General features: G+C 39.3%; 1 protein-coding gene across 1 annotated transcript in view; it reads left to right on the top strand.

Moving 5' to 3' along the window:
* LOC138024911 (receptor-type tyrosine-protein phosphatase delta-like) overlaps positions 1–21,907 on the top strand; it is a 67,289-nt gene that overhangs the window by 22,373 nt on the left and 23,009 nt on the right. The window contains exons 8-17 of the mRNA XM_068872109.1: positions 1,000–1,297; positions 4,469–4,758; positions 6,559–6,849; positions 8,766–9,056; positions 11,195–11,485; positions 12,900–13,190; positions 15,328–15,618; positions 17,035–17,325; positions 18,825–19,133; positions 20,024–20,317. Coding sequence (XP_068728210.1) covers positions 1,000–1,297; positions 4,469–4,758; positions 6,559–6,849; positions 8,766–9,056; positions 11,195–11,485; positions 12,900–13,190; positions 15,328–15,618; positions 17,035–17,325; positions 18,825–19,133; positions 20,024–20,317 — 2,937 coding nt within the window. The remainder of the gene's footprint in view (positions 1–999; positions 1,298–4,468; positions 4,759–6,558; positions 6,850–8,765; positions 9,057–11,194; positions 11,486–12,899; positions 13,191–15,327; positions 15,619–17,034; positions 17,326–18,824; positions 19,134–20,023; positions 20,318–21,907) is intronic.

The raw sequence follows: 21,907 nt of genomic DNA, 5'->3' as shown, positions 1-21,907 counted from the left end.
AAAAATCACCTTGTGAATTAACTTTGACCACTGCCATTCGATATGTTCTTTAAAGCGTAACCAATTTAGCTCTATAATATCCTCACTTTCAACAAATTTACCTACAACAAAGCTTCCACATGCTGTTTGAATTATTTGTAGGCGTTTAACAAAGTAAGTGGTAAATTATGATAAACAAGACAATTATATCATCATCATCATCTCGTTATTTATAGAGGGAGACGTAATAACCTGTTACAGTTTTCTAACTTACGGCGCAAGCGTATGAAGTGATTAAAAGAGAATGAGAGTAGGATCCAAAACGTGGCATATTCGTTTGGCCACCACGTTCAGCACTGTGCAACATCATTTAACAATATTGAATTCAACAATGTTTTGTATAAAGCACGCGGTCAGCTCGTCAAGCTCATTACGCGGACAGTTAAGTCAACAAAAGATCTGGTTAGAACTTAAGTTTCAACCGCACGAGGATATATCGGCTGTACCCTTCAGGTAAATCTTTAGCAGGTCGAGTTCGTTTGCATATTCAGACTCAGAAAGTCTCTATTTTAAAAATGTAGTATTATCCAGCTCTTTTAAGACTGTGATCAATGCTTGAGTGTTCTCAATTTTTTTATCTACAGGACCAAATGCTCCCCCAGCCAACGTCACTGGACACAATGTAAGCTCAACGAGTATTTTTGTTCAATGGAACGAAGTTCCAGCTACTGATCAAAATGGTGTTATATTGAGTTACACGATTACCTTCATGGCATTGCCTAATGGGTCTCAACAAACTCATATTGTGACTGCTCCAACAACTACTGCTACTCTGAAAGGTCTGAATGAATACACCAACTACAGCATAACAGTGTTTGCATCTACTATCAAAGGAGGTGGAAATAAAAGTGCACCTATCATTGTGATCACAGATGAGGACAGTAAGTTTATGATTGCACTGTTAGCTTATAATGTCAGTGATTGATGTTGTAATTCAGTATCTATTATTTTTATCAACAGGGCCAAATGCTCCTCCAGCCAACGTCACTGGACGCAATGTAAGCTCAACGAGTATTTTTGTTCAATGGAACGAAGTTCCAGCTACTGATCAAAATGGTGTTATATTGAGTTACACGATTACCTTCATGGCATTGCCTAATGGGTCTCAACAAACTCATATTGTGACTGCTCCAACAACTACTGCTACTCTGAAAGGTCTGAATGAATACACCAACTACAGCATAACAGTGTTTGCATCTACTATCAAAGGAGGTGGAAATAAAAGTGCACCTATCATTGTGATCACAGATGAGGACAGTAAGTTTATGATTGCACTGTTAGCTTATAATGTCAGTGGTTGATATTGTAATTCGGTATCTTCTATTTGAAAACGTTTGAAGTTGAGAAAAGGGTGTTCTTATGGTGCCCCATATCGTTTTCCTCTTTGGTGATGTTACAGCTTGACTTGATTTAAAAAAAATATATTTCTTTCACGTTTGAATAAGAAACTCTGGTGTCATGCTTACTGTAGTGTAAATATTAACAGTATGACAGAAACTTTAGGTTGAACTAATCGCCTAATTCTTCGTAGAAGCCGTAATCCTAAAACAATACTTGAACTAAAACCCGTGATCCTTGGCAATTGCCAAACTTCCTCAATGACTATTTTTGAACTGTTGGTTCAAAGCTTGCGTCTGTGACTCCTCCTTCTGATAATCATTACTGTGATTACTTACCTCGGCAAAGCCGCTTTAATCAAGGATCAATATGGATTGCAAGAGAAATACTTTAACTCGACATGCCATTCTAGATATTGTGATTACACTATACGAGATAATATGGATATAAAGAAATTATTCTCTTGCAGAATTTTTCTCCATTTAATAAAAGGGTTTCATACGGTTGATCATTTTAACAACAGTCTTTATTTTTTCCTACACGTATTAAGTAAGAGTTGCATCTTATCTGGCCCGCGAATTGCAAGGGTTAATCTAGGCGGGCCAGTGAGCAAGTAGATAGTCTAAATGTATTATAAATTGGAAGATATAATGATACTAGTATGATTTAGTGAATATTATTTTAAAACTACTAAAATTAAGAGCAAGTGAAGAATGTTAAGACTAGATTTTTTCCATAACGGACGATATGGGTTGTAGTTGCTTACAAGATTTCGCGGGTTTTAATACGAATGATTTCGTATGTATCAAGAAAGGCATTTTCTTTGTTCAGCATACTCATGCAGCAATGAATTTTTTAATCCTTGCTTTGAAAGACCTTTTAGTAGGTCACTAAGAGTATGTGATATCTCATTCCATAGTGTGGCACTGATTCTTTGCACCTCAAGTGCATTTATGTAAAAAGTACTAGAAGTAGAGAAGCGGGTGCTGTGAGAATGGACGTCAGATGTTTTCATAAATAAACTACATATTTTCATTGGCGCTGAAGCAGTGTTGACATCATGCATTAGTTCTTATTTAACAATTAGACCCGTAGCCCTTGCGGGCTAAGGGTCAATAGCCCATGAGGCGAAGCCGAATGGGCTATTGACCCGTGGCTCTTGAGGGCCAACTAGTTGAACAGAAAAGGCAATAACAAAGTTAGCGAATGCAAGTTGAAGAAATATTTATTTGGCCGGGATAAAACGAAAGAAAAGGTTACGCTTTTCGATACTCGAGGACTATTACTAATAGTTATCTAGTAGCGTAGCCAATCAAAATGCAGGATTTGCATTAGTTCACTAGTTGGGTGATACTAAAATATAAAAAGTGTATGAGGAAACGTTTAGTCCTAATAAAGAAAGGAATCGAGTGGCCGTTTTTCATTCGGTCTTACTTTACAAACTTGACCACTACGGGATCAGATGCATTAGTACGGTGGCCCATAAGGGACACGGCATTTCGTGATCAGTTTTCCTGCTTCAAATTTTCAAACTCGAAACTTTGTATTCACAACCTCGAAATTTTGAGTACATAACCACGAAATTCCAACTACAGCATCACAGTGTTTGCATCTACTGTCAAGGGTGGTGGAAATATCAGTACACCTGTCATTGTCATCACAGATGAAGCCCGTAAGTAAATCAGCCAGGGCTCATGAGCACGAAACCGGGCAAAAGTCATCTCTTTCTGAGAATTCCATAACCCAAATCGCATACGACTTACTACCAACACAGACCCCCTAAAGCAAGCGAGAACGTCGCCGTAAAATATAATTTATCATGACTGCAACTCATTTCGCATGGAAAATGTGTGCCAACTGTCATGAAATTAAATTGTTATAGACGGCTTTAATAGTCGTATGCAACGTTGTCCAGATAATCTCAAATAGACCGTTTTCTTTTATCATGTTTGAATAAAATAACGCCATAAGTGAAAACCGTTAAGAATCCCAACTGGCCGGAAGCAAACACGTTGGCTATTTACAAGTGCAGCTGAGAAGTTGAACCAGGGACTACCACGAGCAAATTCAACTAGTGGTCAGAACGTGTCTTTAACCGTGGATCCCTGGATCTCAAGGCAAGCGCCCTAACCACTGAGCCGCACTGTCTCCGCACTGCAATGCAAATTGTCTTCTTTTATCAGCTCTCTAACTTCGCTTACTTTGCTTATGGCTCAAAACCACATTATTCCAACACTTGTTGATAAACGTTTTTTTTTAATGTAGTGTTCGTTTGCAATAGGGACTTTAGGACGGCGACGAAAACGTCACCCTCAAAATATAACTTTACACAATCCTATGTCTTTCGTGATTCTTTCTTGTTATCCTAAAACTAAATTTACACGAGTGGTTTCAGAGTAAAAATATAGGTTGAAAGGTTCGCATTTGTACCCTTGCGTTGTCGTTAAAAGCTCAAATTTGGTGATTTCACGTTGTTGTTATGCAGACTACTGCACGAGTTGAAATTCGTGGCGCGCGTGCATCACGATTGTTTTTCTCCTCTTTCAACCAATGATATTATTGTTTTGTGGCGTTGTCGTAGCTGTAGCCAAACAATGACAATTGCCAAAAAGCAGTAATATTATTGGTTAAAAGAACCCAAATGATCGTGCTGCACGTGCGGCACGCATTTTTTTAACATTTATCTCCGGTACTCGTCAAAACTACTACGTGAAATGACCAAATTTAAGGTTTTGACGACAACGTGGACAAACTACAGTGAATCTTTCATTCTCAATCTTTACTTCAAATCCGTCCGTACCAATCCAGTTATAGGACAATTCGCCCATATTGTATAATATAAACAAGATGGAATAATCATGAATTACTTAAAATAGCTCAAACTTATATTTTGAAGTGACATTTTCGTCGCCGTAGCCGTCGTGGTTTCTTAAGCTCCTTAATGGCAAAAAGGCAACGGTACATGGAACACTGAGTTTATGGCATTTTCATCTTTTTCAACAAGTTGAATGTACATGTATTTGTTAATCTCAGTTATGTGAACATCGTAAGTTTGCATATCTCTTGTGCTTGCTATCTCCATTTCTACACGGCCAAATGCTCCTCCTGCTGACGTCACTGGACGCAGCACAGGTTCTACCACTATTTTTGTTGAGTGGGATCAAGTGCCAGTTGCCGATCAAAATGGTGTTATATTGGGCTACACAGTTTCGTACAAGGCGTTATCTGATGGTCGTGAACTAACTAAGAATGTGACTGACACTGAAGCTACTCTAAGAGATCTGAATGAATACACCAACTACAGCATCACAGTGTTTGCATCTACTGTCAAGGGTGGTGGAAATATCAGTACACCTGTCATTGTCATCACAGATGAAGCCCGTAAGTAAATCAGCCAGGGCTCATGAGCACGAAACCGGGCAAAAGTTATCTCTTTCTGAGAATTCCATAACCCAAATCGCTTACGACTTACTACCAACACAGACCCCCCAAAGCAAGCGAGAACGTCGCCGTAAAATATAATTTATCATGACTGCAACTCATTTCGCATGGAAAATGTGTGCCAATTGTCATGAAATTAAATTGTTTTAGACGGCTTTAATAGTCGTATGCAACGTTGTCCAGATAATCTCAAATAGACCGTTTTCTTTTATCATGTTTGAATAAAATAACGCCATAAGTGAAAACCGTTAAGAATCCCAACTGGCCGGAAGCAAACTAGTTGGCTATTTACAAGTGCAGCTGAGAAGTTGAACCAGGGACTACCACGAGCAAATTCAACTAGTGGTCAGAACTCGTCTTTACCCGTGGATCCCTGGATCTCAAGGCAAGCGCCCTAAGGTCATCACTTCTTTCCATCCCTCAAACTGACATTTTTCTTTTTATTCAACTTATACGACGTACAGTCTACTTTAGACTTCAAATCTACTTCAACGAAACAAAGTTTTTAAACAAGCTGAGAAGATTCACAATAGGCGAGGCAAAGAGTTGAACCCCGATCGCTGGCTTCACCTTGACGTTTCCGATATACACTAGACTAACGAGACATACTCCTGGAAAATCGAATTTTTTAGAGTATTGAAATAGTAGTACCCAGCAAAACAATTGAAAGTTAACCGTCTTCAACGGGGTTTTTAGACCTAAATACTGTATATCAGCCCGGCATAGCTTAGAAACGCTATTTCTTGTTAAAGTAAAGCTGTAATTCTGCCGTTTTTCATTCTTTTTAGAGCGGTAAGGTTGTCAATATTAAAATGGGATTTTACTTCGTGTAATTGAAAGGAAATGTCCAATGTTAGTTTGACGGATGGCCGTTAGTGTTGACTGCGCCCTAACCACTGGGTCGCACTGTCTCCGCATTGCAATGCAAATTGTCTTCTTTTGTTAGCTCTCTAACTTCGCTTACTTTGCTTATGGCTCAAAACCACGTAATTTATTCCAACACTTGTTGATAAACGTTTTTTTTAATGTAGTGTTCGTTTGCAATAGGGACTTTCGGACGGCGACGAAAACGTCACCCTCAAAATATAACTTTACACAATCCTATGTCTTTCGTGATTCTTTCTTGTTATCCTAGAACTAAATTTACACCAGTGGTTTCAGAGTGAAAATATAGGTCGATTATTTTCTTCTCTTTCAACCAATGATATTATTGTTTTGTGGCGTTGTCGTAGCTGTAGCCAAACAATGAGAATGCTAAAAAGTAGCAATATTATTGGTTAAAAGAACCCAAATGATCGTGCTGCACGTGCGGCACGCATTTTTTTAACATTTATCTCCGGTACTCGTCAAAACTACTACGTGAAATGACCAAATTTAAGGTTTTGACGACAACGTGGACAAACTACAGTGAATCTTTCATTCTCAATCTTTACTTCAAATCCGTCCGTACCAATCCAGTTATAGGACAATTCGCCCATATTGTATAATATAAAAAAGATGGAATAATCATCAAATACTTAAAATAGCTCAATCTTATATTTTGAAGTGACATTTTCGTCGCGGTAGCTGTCGTGGTTTCTTAAACTCCTTAATGGCAAAAAGGCAGCGGTACATGGAACACTGAGTTTATAGCATTTTCATCTTTTTCAACAAGTGGAATGTACATGTATTTGTTAATCTCAGTTATGTGCACATTGTAAGTTTGCATATATCTTGTGCTTGCTATCTCCATTTCTACAGGGCCAAATGCTCCTCCAGCTAATGTCACAGGACGCAGCACAGGTTCTACCACTATTTTTGTTGAGTGGGATCAAGTGCCAGATGCCGATCAAAATGGTGTTATATTGGGCTACACAGTTTCGTACAAGGCGTTATCTGATGGTCGTGAACTAACTAAGAATGTGACTGACACTGAAGCTACTCTAACAGATCTGAATGAATACACCAACTACAGCATCACAGTGTTTGCATCTACTGTCAAGGGTGGTGGAAATATCAGTACACCTGTCATTGTCATCACAGATGAAGCCCGTAAGTAAATCAGCCAGAGCTCATGAGCACGAAACCGGGCAAAAGTCATCTCTTTCTGAGAATTCCATAACCCAAATCGCATACGACTTACTACCAACACAGACCCCCTAAAGCAAGCGAGAACGTCGCCGTAAAATATAATTTATCATGACTGCAACTCATTTCGCATGGAAAATGTGTGCCAATTGTCATGAAATTAAATTGTTTTAGACGGCTTTAATAGTCGTATGCAACGTTGTCCAGATAATCTCAAATAGACCGTTTTCTTTTATCATGTTTGAATAAAATAACGCCATAAGTGAAAACCGTTAAGAATCCCAACTGGCCGGAAGCAAACTAGTTGGCTATTTACAAGTGCAGCTGAGAAGTTGAACCAGGGACTACCACGAGCAAATTGAACTAGTGGTCAGAACGTGTCTTTAACCGTGGATCCCTGGATCTCAAGGAAAGCGCCCTAAGGTCGATCACTTCTTTCCATCCCTCAAACTGACATTTTTCTTTTTATTCAACTTATACGACGTACAGTCTACTTTAGACTTCAAATCTACTTCAACGAAACAAAGATGTTAAACAAGCTGAAAAGATTCACAATAGGCGAGGCAAAGAGTTGAACCCGGATCGCTGGCTTCACCTTGCAGTTTCCGATATACACTAGACTAACGAGACAAACTCCTGGAAAATCGAATTTTTTAGAGTATTGAAATAGTAGTACCCAGCAAAACAATTGAAAGTTAACCGTCTTCAACGGGGTTTTTAGACCTAAATACTGTAGATCAGCCCGGCATAGCTTAGAAACGCTATTTCTTGTTAAAGTAAAGCTGTAATTCTGCCTGTTTTCATTCTTTTTAGAGCGGTAAGCTTGTCAATATTAAAATGGGATATTGCTTCATGTAATTGTAAGGAAATGTCCAATGTCAGTTTGACAGATGGCCGTTAGTGTTGACTGCGCCCTAACCACTGGGTCGCACTGTCTCCGCACAGCAATGCAAATTGTCTTCTTTTGTCAGCTCTCGAAGTTCGTTTACTTCGCTTATGGCCCAAAACCACATAATTTATTCCAACACTTGTTGATAAACGTTTTTTATAATGTAGTGTTCGTTTGCAATAGGGACTTTCGGACGGCGACGAAAACGTCACCCTCAAAATATAACTTTACACAATCCTATGTCTTTCGTGATTCTTTCTTGTTATCCTAAAACTAAATTTACACGAGTGGTTTCAGAGTGAAAATATAGGTTGAAAGGTTCGCATTTGTACGCTTGTGTTGTCGTTAAAAGCTCAAATTTGGTGATTTCACGTTGTTGTTATGCAGAGTACTGCACGAGTTAAAATTCGTGGCGCGCGTGCATCACGATTGTTTTTCTTCTCTTTCAACCAATGATATTATTGTTTTGTGGCGTTGCCGAAGCTGTAGCCAAACAATGACAATGCCAAAAAGCAGTAATATTATTGGTTAAAAGAACCCAAATGATCGTGCTGCACGTGCGGCACGCATTTTTTTAACATTTATCTCCGGTACTCGTCAAAACTACTACGTGACATGACCAAATTTAAGGTTTTGACGACAACGTGGACAAACTACAGTGAATCTTTCATTCTCAATCTTTACTTCAAATCCGTCCGTACCAATCCAGTTATAGGACAATTCGCCCATATTGTATAATATAAAAAAGATGGAATAATCATGAATTACTTAAAATAGCTCAAAGTTATCTTTTGAAGTGACATTTTTGTCGCCGTAGCCGGCGTGGTTTCTTAAACTCCTTAATGGCAAAAAGGCAACGGTACATGGAACACTGAGTTTATAGCATTTTCATCTTTTTCAACAAGTGGAATGTACATGTATTTGTTAATCTCAGTTATGTGAACATCCTAAGTTTGCATATCTCTTGTGCTTGCTATCTCCATTTCTACAGGGCCAAATGCTCCTCCTGCTGATGTCACTGGACGCAGCACAGGTTCTACCACTATTTTTTTTGAGTGGGATCAAGTGCCAGTTGCCGATCAAAATGGTGTTATATTGGGCTACACAGTTTCGTACAAGGCGTTATCTGATGGTCGTGAACTAACTAAGAATGTGACTGACACTGAAGCTACTCTAACAGATCTGAATGAATACACCAACTACAGCATCACAGTGTTTGCATCTACTGTCAAGGGTGGTGGAAATATCAGTACACCTGTCATTGTCATCACAGATGAAGCCCGTAAGTAAATCAGCCAGGGCTCATGAGCACGAAACCGGGCAAAAGTCATCTCTTTCTGAGAATTCCATAACCCAAATCGCGTACGACTTACTACCAACACAGACCCCCTAAAGCAAGCGAGAACGTCGCCGTAAAATATAATTTATCATGACTGCAACTCGTTGCGCATGGAAAATGTTTGCCAACTGTCATGAAATAAAATTGTTATAGAGGGCCTTGATAGTCGTATGTAACGTTGTCCAGGTAATCTCAAATAGACCGTTTTCTTTTATCATGTTTGAATAAAATAACGCCATAAGTGAAAACCGTTAAGAATCCCAACTGGCCGGAAGCAAACTAGTTGGCTATTTACAAGTGCAGCTGAGAAGTTGAACCAGGGACTACCACGAGCAAATTGAACTAGTGGTCAGAACGTGTCTTTAACCGTGGATCCCTGGATCTCAAGGCAAGCGCCCTAACCACTGGGCCGCACTGTCTCCGCACTGCAATGCAAATTGTCTTCTTTTATCAGCTCTCTAACTTCGCTTACTTTGCTTATGGCTCAAAACCACATTATTCCAACACTTGTTGATAAACGTTTTTTTAATGTAGTGTTCGTTTGCAATAGCGACTTTAGTACGCCGAGAAAACGTCACCCTCAAAATATTACTTTACACAATCTTATGTCTTTCGTTATTCTTTCTTGTTATCCTAAAACTAAATTTACACGAGTGGTTTCACAGTGAAAATATAGATTGAAAGGTTCGCATTTGTACGCTTGCGTTGTCGTTAAAAGCTCAAATTCGGCGATTTCACGTTGGGCGTTTTCCATTTACCAAGAAATTCCGGTTGGGATGTAAATGAAACACACGTTTTTGGTTCGTTCCACTGGAAAATATCCGGAATAAACGGAACTTCTGAAAAGGTAGTCTTCTTTTCCCGTTGGAAACTTTCCGATGGAAATGTGTGTTCCATTTACAACTTTTGAAAGGTCTTATCACTTCAGGCTATTCAGGGCCACATTTTTAAATGTTGGCGCGTAAAATCGCAATCACTGGGCGGGAACGGACCTGAGTTAAATGGAACACGTTTTTCACGCGATGGAAATTTCCACCGAAATTTCCGGAAATTTTTTGTAAATGGAAAACGCCCGTTGTTGTTATGCAGAGTACTGCACGAGTTAAAATTCTTGGCGCGCGTGCATTACGATTGTTTTTCTTCTGTTTTAACCAATGATATTATTGTTTTGTGGGGTTGTCGTAGCTGTAGCCAAACAATGACAATGCCAAAAAGCAGTAATATTATTGGTTAAAAGAACCCAAATGATCGTGCTGCACGTGCGGCACGCATTTTTTTAACATTTATCTCCGGTACTCGTCGAAACTACTACGTGAAATGACCAAATTTAAGGTTTTGACGACAACGTGGACAAACTACAGTGAATCCTTCATTCTCAATCTTTACTTCAAATCCGTCCGTACCAATCCAGTTATAGGATTATTCGCCGATATTGTATAATATAAAAAAGATGGAATAATCATGAATTACTTAAAATAGCTCAAAGTTATATTTTGAAGTGACATTTTCGTCGCCGTAGCCGTCGTGGTTTCTTAAACTCCTTAATGGCAAAAAGGCAAAGGTACATGGAACACTGAGTTTATGGCATTTTCATCTTTTTCAGGAAGTTGAATGTACGTGTATTTGTTAATAAACAATTATTGGATGAGGTTGAGCATGATATCATGAATTATCAAAACCGAGGTCTGTGTTATCTGCCAAAGCTGAAGGCTGAGGTAGATAACACAGACACGAGGTTTTGATAGTTCATGATATCATGCGAAAACCGAATTCAATAATTGTTTTATACATTTTTTACATAATTCATCCTCAGAAAAAGAAGCGAAGCGTTCAGCCATTTTGTTTCTGAGGAGAACACTCCAAGGGGCTTAGTAACCAGGCAGACTTTGAACTTGACATGATAAATGTAATATTCGCGGCAGAAATTACATTTATCATGTCAAGTTCACAAGCTATAGTGAATTGATTGAATGCTCTCGACCAATCAGATTTTTCATAGTGAGTCTGATGTATAATAATCACAGTTATGTGAACATCGTAAGTTTGCGTATCTCTTGTGCTTGCTATCTCCGTTTCTACAGGGCCAAATGCTCCTCCAGCTAACGTCACTGGACGCAGCACAGGTTCTACCACTATTTTTGTTGAGTGGGATCAAGTGCCAATTGCCGATCAAAATGGTGTTATATTGGGCTACACAGTTTCGTACAAGGCGTTATCTAATGGTCGTGAACTAACTCAGAATGTGACTGACACTGAAGCTACTCTAAGAGATCTGAATGAATACACCAACTACAGCATCACAGTGTTTGCATCTACTGTCAAGGGTGGTGGAAATATCAGTACACCTGTCATTGTCATCACAGATGAAGCCCGTAAGTAAATCAGCCAGGGCTCATGAGCACGAAACCGGGCAAAAGTCATCTCTTTGTGAGAATTCCATAACCCAAATCACATACGACTTACTACCAACAGAGACCCCTTAAAGCAAGCGAGAACGTCGCCGTAAAATATAATTTATCATGACTGCAACTCGTTTCGCATGGAAAATGTGTGCCAACTGTCATAAAATTAGATTGGTATAGAGGGCTTTAATAGTCGTATGTAACGTTGTCCAGATAATCTCAAATAAACCGTTTTCTTTTATCATTTTTGAATAAAATAACGCCATAAGTGAAACCGTTAAGAATCCCAACTGGCCGGAAGCAAACTAGTTGGCTATTTGCAAGTGCAGCTGAGAAGTTGAACCAGGGACTACCACGAGCAAATTGAACTAGTGGTCAGAACGTGTCTTTAATCGTGGATCCCTGGATCTCAAGGCAAGCGCCCTAACCACTGAGCCGCACTGTCTCCGCACTGCAATGCAAATTGTCTTCTTTTATCAGCTCTCTAACTTCGCTTACTTTGCTTATGGCTCAAAACCACATTATTCCAACACTTGTTGATAAACGTTTTTTTAATGTAGTGTTCGTTTGCAGTAGGGACTTTACGACGGCGACGAAAACGTCACCCTCAAAATATAACTTTACACAATCCTATGTCTTTCGTGATTCTTTCTTGTTATCCTAAAACTAAATTTACACGAGTGGTTTCAGAGTAAAAATTTAGGTTGAAAGGTTTGCATTTGTACGCCTGCGTTGTCGTTAAAAGCTTAAATTTGGTGATTTCACGTTGTTGTTATGCAGAGTACTGCACGAGTTAAAATTCGTGGCGCGCGTGCATCACCATTGTTTTTCTTCTCTTTCAACCAATGATATTATTGTTTTGTGGCGTTGCCGAAGCTGTAGCCAAACAATGACAATGCCAAAAAGCAGTAATATTATTGGTTAAAAGAACCCAAATGATCGTGCTGCACGTGCGGCACGCATTTTTTTAACATTTATCTCCGGTACTCGTCGAAACTACTACGTGACATGACCAAATTTAAGGTTTTGACGACAACGTGGACAAACTACAGTGAATCTTTCATTCTCAATCTTTACTTCAAATCCGTCCGTACCAATCCAGTTATAGGACAATTCGCCCATATTGTATAATATAAAAAAGATGGAATAATCATGAATTACTTAAAATAGCTCAAAGTTATCTTTTGAAGTGACATTTTTGTCGCCGTAGCCGGCGTGGTTTCTTAAACTCCTTAATGGCAAAAAGGCAACGGTACATGGAACACTGAGTTTATAGCATTTTCATCTTTTTCAACAAGTGGAATGTACATGTATTTGTTAATCTCAGTTATGTGAACATCCTAAGTTTGCATATCTCTTGTGCTTGCTATCTCCATTTCTACAGGGCCAAATGCTCCTCCTGCTGACGTCACTGGACGCAGCACAGGTTCTACCACTATTTTTGTTGAGTGGGATCAAGTGCCAGTTGCCGATCAAAATGGTGTTATATTGGGCTACACAGTTTCGTACAAGGCGTTATCTGATGGTCGTGAACTAACTAAGAATGTGACTGACACTGAAGCTACTCTAACAGATCTGAATGAATACACCAACTACAGCATCACAGTGTTTGCATCTACTGTCAAGGGTGGTGGAAATATCAGTACACCTGTCATTGTCATCACAGATGAAGCCCGTAAGTAAATCAGCCAGGGCTCATGAGCACGAAACCGGGCAAAAGTCATCTCTTTCTGAGAATTCCATAACCCAAATCGCGTACGACTTACTACCAACACAGACCCCCTAAAGCAAGCGAGAACGTCGCCGTAAAATATAATTTATCATGACTGCAACTCGTTGCGCATGGAAAATGTTTGCCAACTGTCATGAAATAAAATTGTTATAGAGGGCCTTGATAGTCGTATGTAACGTTGTCCAGGTAATCTCAAATAGACCGTTTTCTTTTATCATTTTTGAATAAAATAACGCCATAAGTGAAAACCGTTAAGAATCCCAACTGGCCGGAAGCAAACTAGTTGGCTATTTACAAGTGCAGCTGAGAAGTTGAACCAGGGACTACCACGAGCAAATTGAACTAGTGGTCAGAACGTGTCTTTAATCGTGGATCCCTGGATCTCAAGGCAAGCGCCCTAACCACTGGGCCGCACTGTCTCCGCACTGCAATGCAAATTGTCTTCTTTTATCAGCTCTCTAACTTCGCTTACTTTGCTTATGGCTCAAAACCACATTATTCCAACACTTGTTGATAAACGTTTTTTTAATGTAGTGTTCGTTTGCAATAGCGACTTTAGTACGCCGAGAAAACGTCACCCTCAAAATATTACTTTACACAATCTTATGTCTTTCGTTATTCTTTCTTGTTACCCTAAAACTAAATTTACACGAGTGGTTTCACAGTGAAAATATAGATTGAAAGGTTCGCATTTGTACGCTTGCGTTGTCGTTAAAAGCTCAAATTCGGCGATTTCACGTTGGGCGTTTTCCATTTACCAAGAAATTCCGGTTGGGATGTAAATGAAACACACGTTTTTGGTTCGTTCCACTGGAAAATATCCGGAATAAACGGAACTTCTGAAAAGGTAGTCTTCTTTTCCCGTTGGAAACTTTCCGATGGAAATGTGTGTTCCATTTACAACTTTTGAAAGGTCTTATCACTTCAGGCTATTCAGGGCCACATTTTTAAATGTTGGCGCGTAAAATCGCAATCACTGGGCGGGAACGGACCTGAGTTAAATGGAACACGTTTTTCACGCGATGGAAATTTCCACCGAAATTTCCGGAAATTTTTTGTAAATGGAAAACGCCCGTTGTTGTTATGCAGAGTACTGCACGAGTTAAAATTCTTGGCGCGCGTGCATTACGATTGTTTTTCTTCTGTTTTAACCAATGATATTATTGTTTTGTGGGGTTGTCGTAGCTGTAGCCAAACAATGACAATGCCAAAAAGCAGTAATATTATTGGTTAAAAGAACCCAAATGATCGTGCTGCACGTGCGGCACGCATTTTTTTAACATTTATCTCCGGTACTCGTCGAAACTACTACGTGAAATGACCAAATTTAAGGTTTTGACGACAACGTGGACAAACTACAGTGAATCCTTCATTCTCAATCTTTACTTCAAATCCGTCCGTACCAATCCAGTTATAGGATTATTCGCCGATATTGTATAATATAAAAAAGATGGAATAATCATGAATTACTTAAAATAGCTCAAAGTTATATTTTGAAGTGACATTTTCGTCGCCGTAGCCGTCGTGGTTTCTTAAACTCCTTAATGGCAAAAAGGCAAAGGTACATGGAACACTGAGTTATGGCATTTTCATCTTTTTCAGGAAGTTGAATGTACGTGTATTTGTTAATAAACAATTATTGGATGAGGTTGAGCATGATATCATGAATTATCAAAACCGAGGTCTGTGTTATCTGCCAAAGCTGAAGGCTGAGGTAGATAACACAGACACGAGGTTTTGATAGTTCATGATATCATGCGAAAACCGAATTCAATAATTGTTTTATACATTTTTTACATAATTCATCCTCAGAAAAAGAAGCGAAGCGTTCAGCCATTTTGTTTCTGAGGAGAACACTCCAAGGGGCTTAGTAACCAGGCAGACTTTGAACTTGACATGATAAATGTAATATTCGCGGCAGAAATTACATTTATCATGTCAAGTTCACAAGCTATAGTGAATTGATTGAATGCTCTCGACCAATCAGATTTTTCATAGTGAGTTTGATGTATAATAATCACAGTTATGTGAACATCGTAAGTTTGCGTATCTCTTGTGCTTGCTATCTCCGTTTTTACAGGGCCAAATGCTCCTCCAGCTAACGTCACTGGACGCAGCACAGGTTCTACCACTATTTTTGTTGAGTGGGATCAAGTGCCAATTGCCGATCAAAATGGTGTTATATTGGGCTACACAGTTTCGTACAAGGCGTTATCTAATGGTCGTGAACTAACTCAGAATGTGACTGACACTGAAGCTACTCTAAGAGATCTGAATGAATACACCAACTACAGCATCACAGTGTTTGCATCTACTGTCAAGGGTGGTGGAAATATCAGTACACCTGTCATTGTCATCACAGATGAAGCCCGTAAGTAAATCAGCCAGGGCTCATGAGCACGAAACCGGGCAAAAGTCATCTCTTTGTGAGAATTCCATAACCCAAATCACATACGACTTACTACCAACAGAGACCCCTTAAAGCAAGCGAGAACGTCGCCATAAAATATAATTTATCATGACTGCAACTCGTTTCGCATGGAAAATGTGTGCCAACTGTCATAAAATTAGATTGGTATAGAGGGCTTTAATAGTCGTATGTAACGTTGTCCAGATAATCTCAAATAAACCGTTTTCTTTTACCATGTTTGAATAAAATAACGCCATAAGTGAAAACCGTTAAGAATCCCAACTGGCCGGAAGCAAACTAGTTGGCTATTTACAAGTGCAGCTGAGAAGTTGAACCAGGGACTACCACGAGCAAATTCAACTAGTGGTCAGAACGTGTCTTTAACCGTGGATCCCTGGATCTCAAGGCAAGCGCCCTAACCACTGAGCCGCACTGTCTCCGCACTGCAATGCAAATTGTCTTCTTTTATCAGCTCTCTAACTTCGCTTACTTTGCTTATGGCTCAAAACCACATTATTCCAACACTTGTTGATAAACGTTTTTTTTAATGTAGTGTTCGTTTGCAGTAGGGACTTTACGACGGCGACGAAAACGTCACCCTCAAAATATAACTTTACACAATCCTATGTCTTTCGTGATTCTTTCTTGTTATCCTAAAACTAAATTTACACGAGTGGTTTCAGAGTAAAAATTTAGGTTGAAAGGTTTGCATTTGTACGCCTGCGTTGTCGTTAAAAGCTCAAATTTGGTGATTTCACGTTGTTGTTATGCAGAGTACTGCACGAGTTAAAATTCGTGGCGCGCGTGCATCACGATTGTTTTTCTTCTCTTTCAACCAATGATATTATTGTTTTGTGGCGTTGTCGTAGCTGTAGCCAAACAATGACAATGCCAAAAAGCAGTAATATTATTGGTTAAAAGAACCCAAATGATCGTGCTGCACGTGCGGCACGCATTTTTTTAACATTTATCTCCGGTACTCGTCAAAACTACTACGTGACATGACCAAATTTAAGGTTTTGACGACAACGTGGACAAATTACAGTGAATCTTTCATTCTCAATCTTTACTTCAAATCCGTCCGTACCAATCCAGTTATAGGACAATTCGCCCATATTGTATAATATAAACAAGATGGAATAATCATCAAATACTTAAAATAGCTCAATCTTATATTTTGAAGTGACATTTTCGTCGCGGTAGCTGTCGTGGTTTCTTAAACTCCTTAATGGCAAAAAGGCAACGGTACATGGAACACTGAGTTTATAGCATTTTCATCTTTTTCAACAAGTGGAATGTACGTGTATTTGTTAATCTCAGTTATGTGAACATCGTAAGTTTGCATATCTCTTGTGCTTGCTATCTCCATTTCTACAGGGCCAAATGCTCCTCCAGCTAACGTCACTGGACGCAGCACAGGTTCTACCACTATTTTTGTTGAGTGGGATCAAGTGCCAGTTGCCGATCAAAATGGTGTTATATTGGGCTACACAGTTTCCTACAAGGCGTTATCTGATGGTCGTGAACTAACTAAGAATGTGACTGACACTGAAGCTACTCTAACAGATCTGAATGAATACACCAACTACAGCATTACAGTGTTTGCGTCTACTATTAAAGGAGGTGGGAATGTCAGTCAACCACTCATAATCCTTACAGATCAAGATGGTAAGTATACACTGATTGGCTATTTTTGATTTTATTGCACATCACAAATATTGTTCGTCTGGTTGTGCTGTTACGATAATTTGCCGGCATGTGTTGTAGTTGTATTTTTTGCTATTCTCTTTTTAGTTCCTTTCTTCACTATTCTTTTGTAATTTTGTAATCTTATGTCGTTTGGCACAGCTACTAAGCTGATATAGTAAAGCAAGTAAGAGTTTTGTCTTGGTGATAGGAATGATAGCAAAGAGACACGTTAAAGACTAGGACCAAGTTCTTAAAAAACCGATTAACACTAATCCACCAGTAAATACCATCCGAGGGTTAGAATTTTGCCTTCCAAGAAGCCTGAACAATGTAATTTTATTGAAAACAAGATGATTTAAGGCTAAAAATCTTGTGGAAACGTTTTCCATTGATAAATAAACTCCAGTAAGCCAAGACTAGCTGAATAAGGCTTTGAACAACTGGGCGCACGTTTAAAAAAACCCAAGGTCGCTTAAATATCCAATTCAACCCATTCGATTTGAATTTGTCCTGGTCAAATACATTGGTGGCTTCTCATGATCAGTAAAGAAGGAAACCCATGCACAAGGAGAAAGACTTTTGCGGCATTGCAGGGACCAAAAAGAACCCGGCACTCGAATCTAAGGCCCATTTATTGGTATTAACTCTGCCTAGGATGAGAAGATCGCGCCATTGGATAATGCATTTAAACTACTGGTCTTGCCTTGCTTTCTCCTAAGTGGATCTAAAAAACTTGTTTGGTAAATTTAGTCCCCCCCTTTTTACCACATACAGTCCTTTGATTGTTATTTTCCTTTTTCCTTTGGAGTATAAGATTCCGCAGTGGGCTGTAACTTATCACGTCAAGTTCGATATATACATCTTATTCGATGGTTTAATATGCGCGGATATTTTGCGAGTTGCGTGGTATTTGTCCGAGCTCCGCAGGGGCGAGGAAAAATATGAACAATGAGCAAAATGTCCGCGAGGATTATATGTTAAACCATCGAATAAGAGATTTATTATTCCACTACAAAAAAGATTTTATTTTGCTTCAATTTTATTTGGTAAGAGTGTTTTTAAAATATGCATCATCTGTCCTTCATGGCGCGTGCGAACGATGTAAACAGCACAAAAAGCCAGCCAGCGATCTTTATTTGATTGGATAAACAAAATGACGAGTGTCACTGAAGCGATGTGACAAGCTAAATTCTCAGTCTTTGCATCGTGCTGAAAACAATTTCTTTCATTGAAAACCTCCCGTTCCATCCATATTTGCTCTATTCAAAACCGGTCAAACCGGGACACGACAGTACAGTGTATTACCTTCTCATATTTTGCGCGTTCTCTTGACCAAATATGGTAAAATGGCGTGATAGTGGAATAATAAGTCTCGTTATAATCTTACTTATTAGTCAGCAATGAAGAATGCGGAAAAAAGGATGTATGTTGCATTGTTGGCAAATGTCTCAATGTCACTTTATTATATTTTTGTTCAGTTCCTAGTGCTCCTCCTAAGGAATTAAAGGCAGTAGACACAACATCCACTAGTATCCTTGTTCAATGGGGTGATGTGCCCGATTCTGATAAAAACGGTATCATAACAAGTTACACCGTGCGGTATCAAGCAATAACTGAAAGAATTACAAATGCACCTGTCAACACAACGACTGTTGAGCCTCCAGCAATGCATGCAAACTTGACTGATCTGATTATCAATGTGAAGTATAACATCAGCGTTTTGGCGTCTACCGTCATAGGAGATGGTCCGTATAGCAATGGTACAGAGGTCACAACAAACCAGTCAGGTTAGTGGACTTTTACCCTTCCTTTACAACACAATATATAACAAGCTGGTTATTTATGCGTTCGGAAGTGACCTAGCAAGTGGAAGCTGCGGCTGAGATTCCAGCAACGTATACTTGGACGTCTCAATTGAACTGACAAGTATGCAAGGACTGGAGACTAAAGGTCTTAGAGTTGATCATGCACTGTCGTATAGGTATTAGAGAGATTAGGCTTTGCATTTGCGGTAATCGAAAGCATCAGGCTGAAACTTCCAAACATCAAGTGAAGCTGTGATCCTCGCATTTATGAACACAATATTAACAATAGGCCATTTCCGAGTTCATGTCTGCCTCCTCTTCAAAGCGAGTCTAAGTGCGAAGTTTTTTTTATGATAATTAGTTTTCATTTCTATTTAAAGTAGAACTAATTACCATCACAAAAATTCGCACTTAGACTCGCTTTGAAGAGGAGGCAGACATGAACTCAGAAATGGCCTATTGCGTAAAGAAGCCTGAAAATTTCCGAACTTCAACGGGGTTTGAACCCGTGACCTCGCGATACCGATGCGACGCTCTCACCAACTCCAAAAGTGTTGTTTTATTTCAGTCTATTTCTTGCATTTCAACCACAGTTGTTGAGAAGGGAATAACGGTGTGAAATAAACTAGAATAAGAGGAGCTTTTTTACTTCACTCCCATTAAAATTTTGTTACCTCTTAAGGATACAAATGCATTGCGCGCGAAGTTTTACTTTTACTTATCTTTTACCGACAAACGCAAAGCTTCTTTCTAGTTGTTAAATCTCTTGTTGCATGAATTTTCGCAATAGTACTGCTAAAACTAGTTGGTAGTTGTTATCATCTTAGATTTTCCACTTCTTGATAACATGTATCCATTATTTTTTTTCTCAGCGCCCGGATCTCCTCCCAGCAACGTAAGAGGACACCATACAAGCTCGACGACAATATTAGTACAGTGGGATGAAGTTCCAATTGAAAGGCAGCACGGTACGATCATAAATTACACTGTGGTCTATTGGAGGACAGAAGAAGCTGAAGAACATAAACGTCGAACTGTTACTAAACGTAAAGCAGATTTGACGGATCTTATGATGTATACTCACTACAGTTTTGAAGTGTTTGCTTCTACAATCAAGGGTGGTGGACCTTCCAGTCCCAACGTTACAGTCCGAACAGATGAAGACAGTAAGTAGACAGTAGAAACGTTATTTTTGTATTTGCCGTTAATAGGCCACTTCGGAAACTACCATAATAATCCTTGTTTGTCCCCTCAAATTTTGCATAAGCGTTGTTTCCAGTTTCTCTTGGGACTTAACAGTGGTCCCAAAAGTAAACGAAAACGATGCTTATGCAAAATTTGGGGGGACAAATAAAGAGTATTATGGTATTTTCCGAAGTGGCCTATTGTCGAAGAGTACCTCAACATTTTTATGGTTCCGGTCACCTTTGTGTGAAAAGTCTTAGGGTGGTTCGTGTTGTCAGCGGTTTTTCTGAAATATGTTCTTCGGACTGAGGGGTTCTTTGTGCAGTGGGGTATCGTGAACTGTTGGGAGAATGCTGAGAGATAGTAGGTAAAGGAATGCATCAAACTATACTCTTTTCTACTCTTAGCTTTAGTTTTAACAGGAAGCTCCATTGTGCACGTTTGTCAATTACTTGTATACCCGTATACGAATTTGCTTTCCCCAAATATTGATGGAAGTTACCAACATGTGCGAAGCATCTAATCAGCCTAACGTAATAGACGGGGTGAAAAAGTATAGAACTTATACACGTTAATGTTATAAAACTTAAGGCTTGTGGGGCCTTGTGTAGGAAGTAACTTGAAACGACCGAGGATAGATCCTGTTGGATTCAGTTTCAGGACGACCGGAGACAAATCTGGATAGTGTTGAGATCGAGGTTTGAAAGCAAAGCGTTCAGTGCATTGATTTGTTGGCCCTTCAGCATCAGAGAGAGTATTGTACGCGTACTTTGAAACCGGATTTTCAGGCGAATTATTCAATAAGAACTTTCTTTTTTGAAAAGTGGCGCACTTGTTTTAACCAGATACTGTCAAGGATGAGAAGTGAAGCTGATCCATATGTAAAGTTGAAAACAAGTTCATGGTACAATACGGAGCTTTGGCATCCACGACGGCATGGGCGAAGACAACGAGAACGTCGTCGTTAAATGTGAATTCGCGTTATTACTGGGTTGCTAAACCCAGTCGGAATCTGCGTAGCATTTGGTCGTTTTTTTATTTTCCTTTTCGGGACAAGTCATTCCTGTCACTCCCCTACTACTTAGTGTCTTTGTGGGAAGAGTCGTCTGCGCGTATTTTTGGTAGGCTTCATGTAGTAGTGGAAATGGGTAGATTTGATCAGGTTGACGCAGTAGAATATTTAATTAACCTGCATTGGCGTCGAGAGTCGTTGTAACGCGAATGGCGTTTTAGTGGATCTTTAAGGAATTTAAACCCTCATGGAGCTCAAGAATGGAACGTCAATTGGATGAACAAGATAGGCGCTGAAAAGTAAATATTTGGAATCTTTAAAGCGACGAGTAATGGTCGTCGACAACAATTTCATTTTTCGCCGTTGGATCTCAAGTGAGCTTTGTTTCTAATATTTTACTAATTGGTGTTATAAAAAACACTGAACTCAATTGGCAAATTTTTTTGTGGATTTAACAAACATTGAAGGAATGGAATTGAAGGGCAACCGGATTCCTGGTTTTAGGGTTGCCCGGATTTGAATGCATCACGGTGTTTACTCAAGTCGCATCTTAGTTGTC

The sequence above is a fragment of the Montipora capricornis genome, chromosome 11 (genome assembly GCF_036669925.1).
Source record: "Montipora capricornis isolate CH-2021 chromosome 11, ASM3666992v2, whole genome shotgun sequence".
NCBI lineage: Eukaryota > Metazoa > Cnidaria > Anthozoa > Scleractinia > Acroporidae > Montipora > Montipora capricornis.
This window is presented reverse-complemented; position numbering and strand designations above follow the sequence as displayed.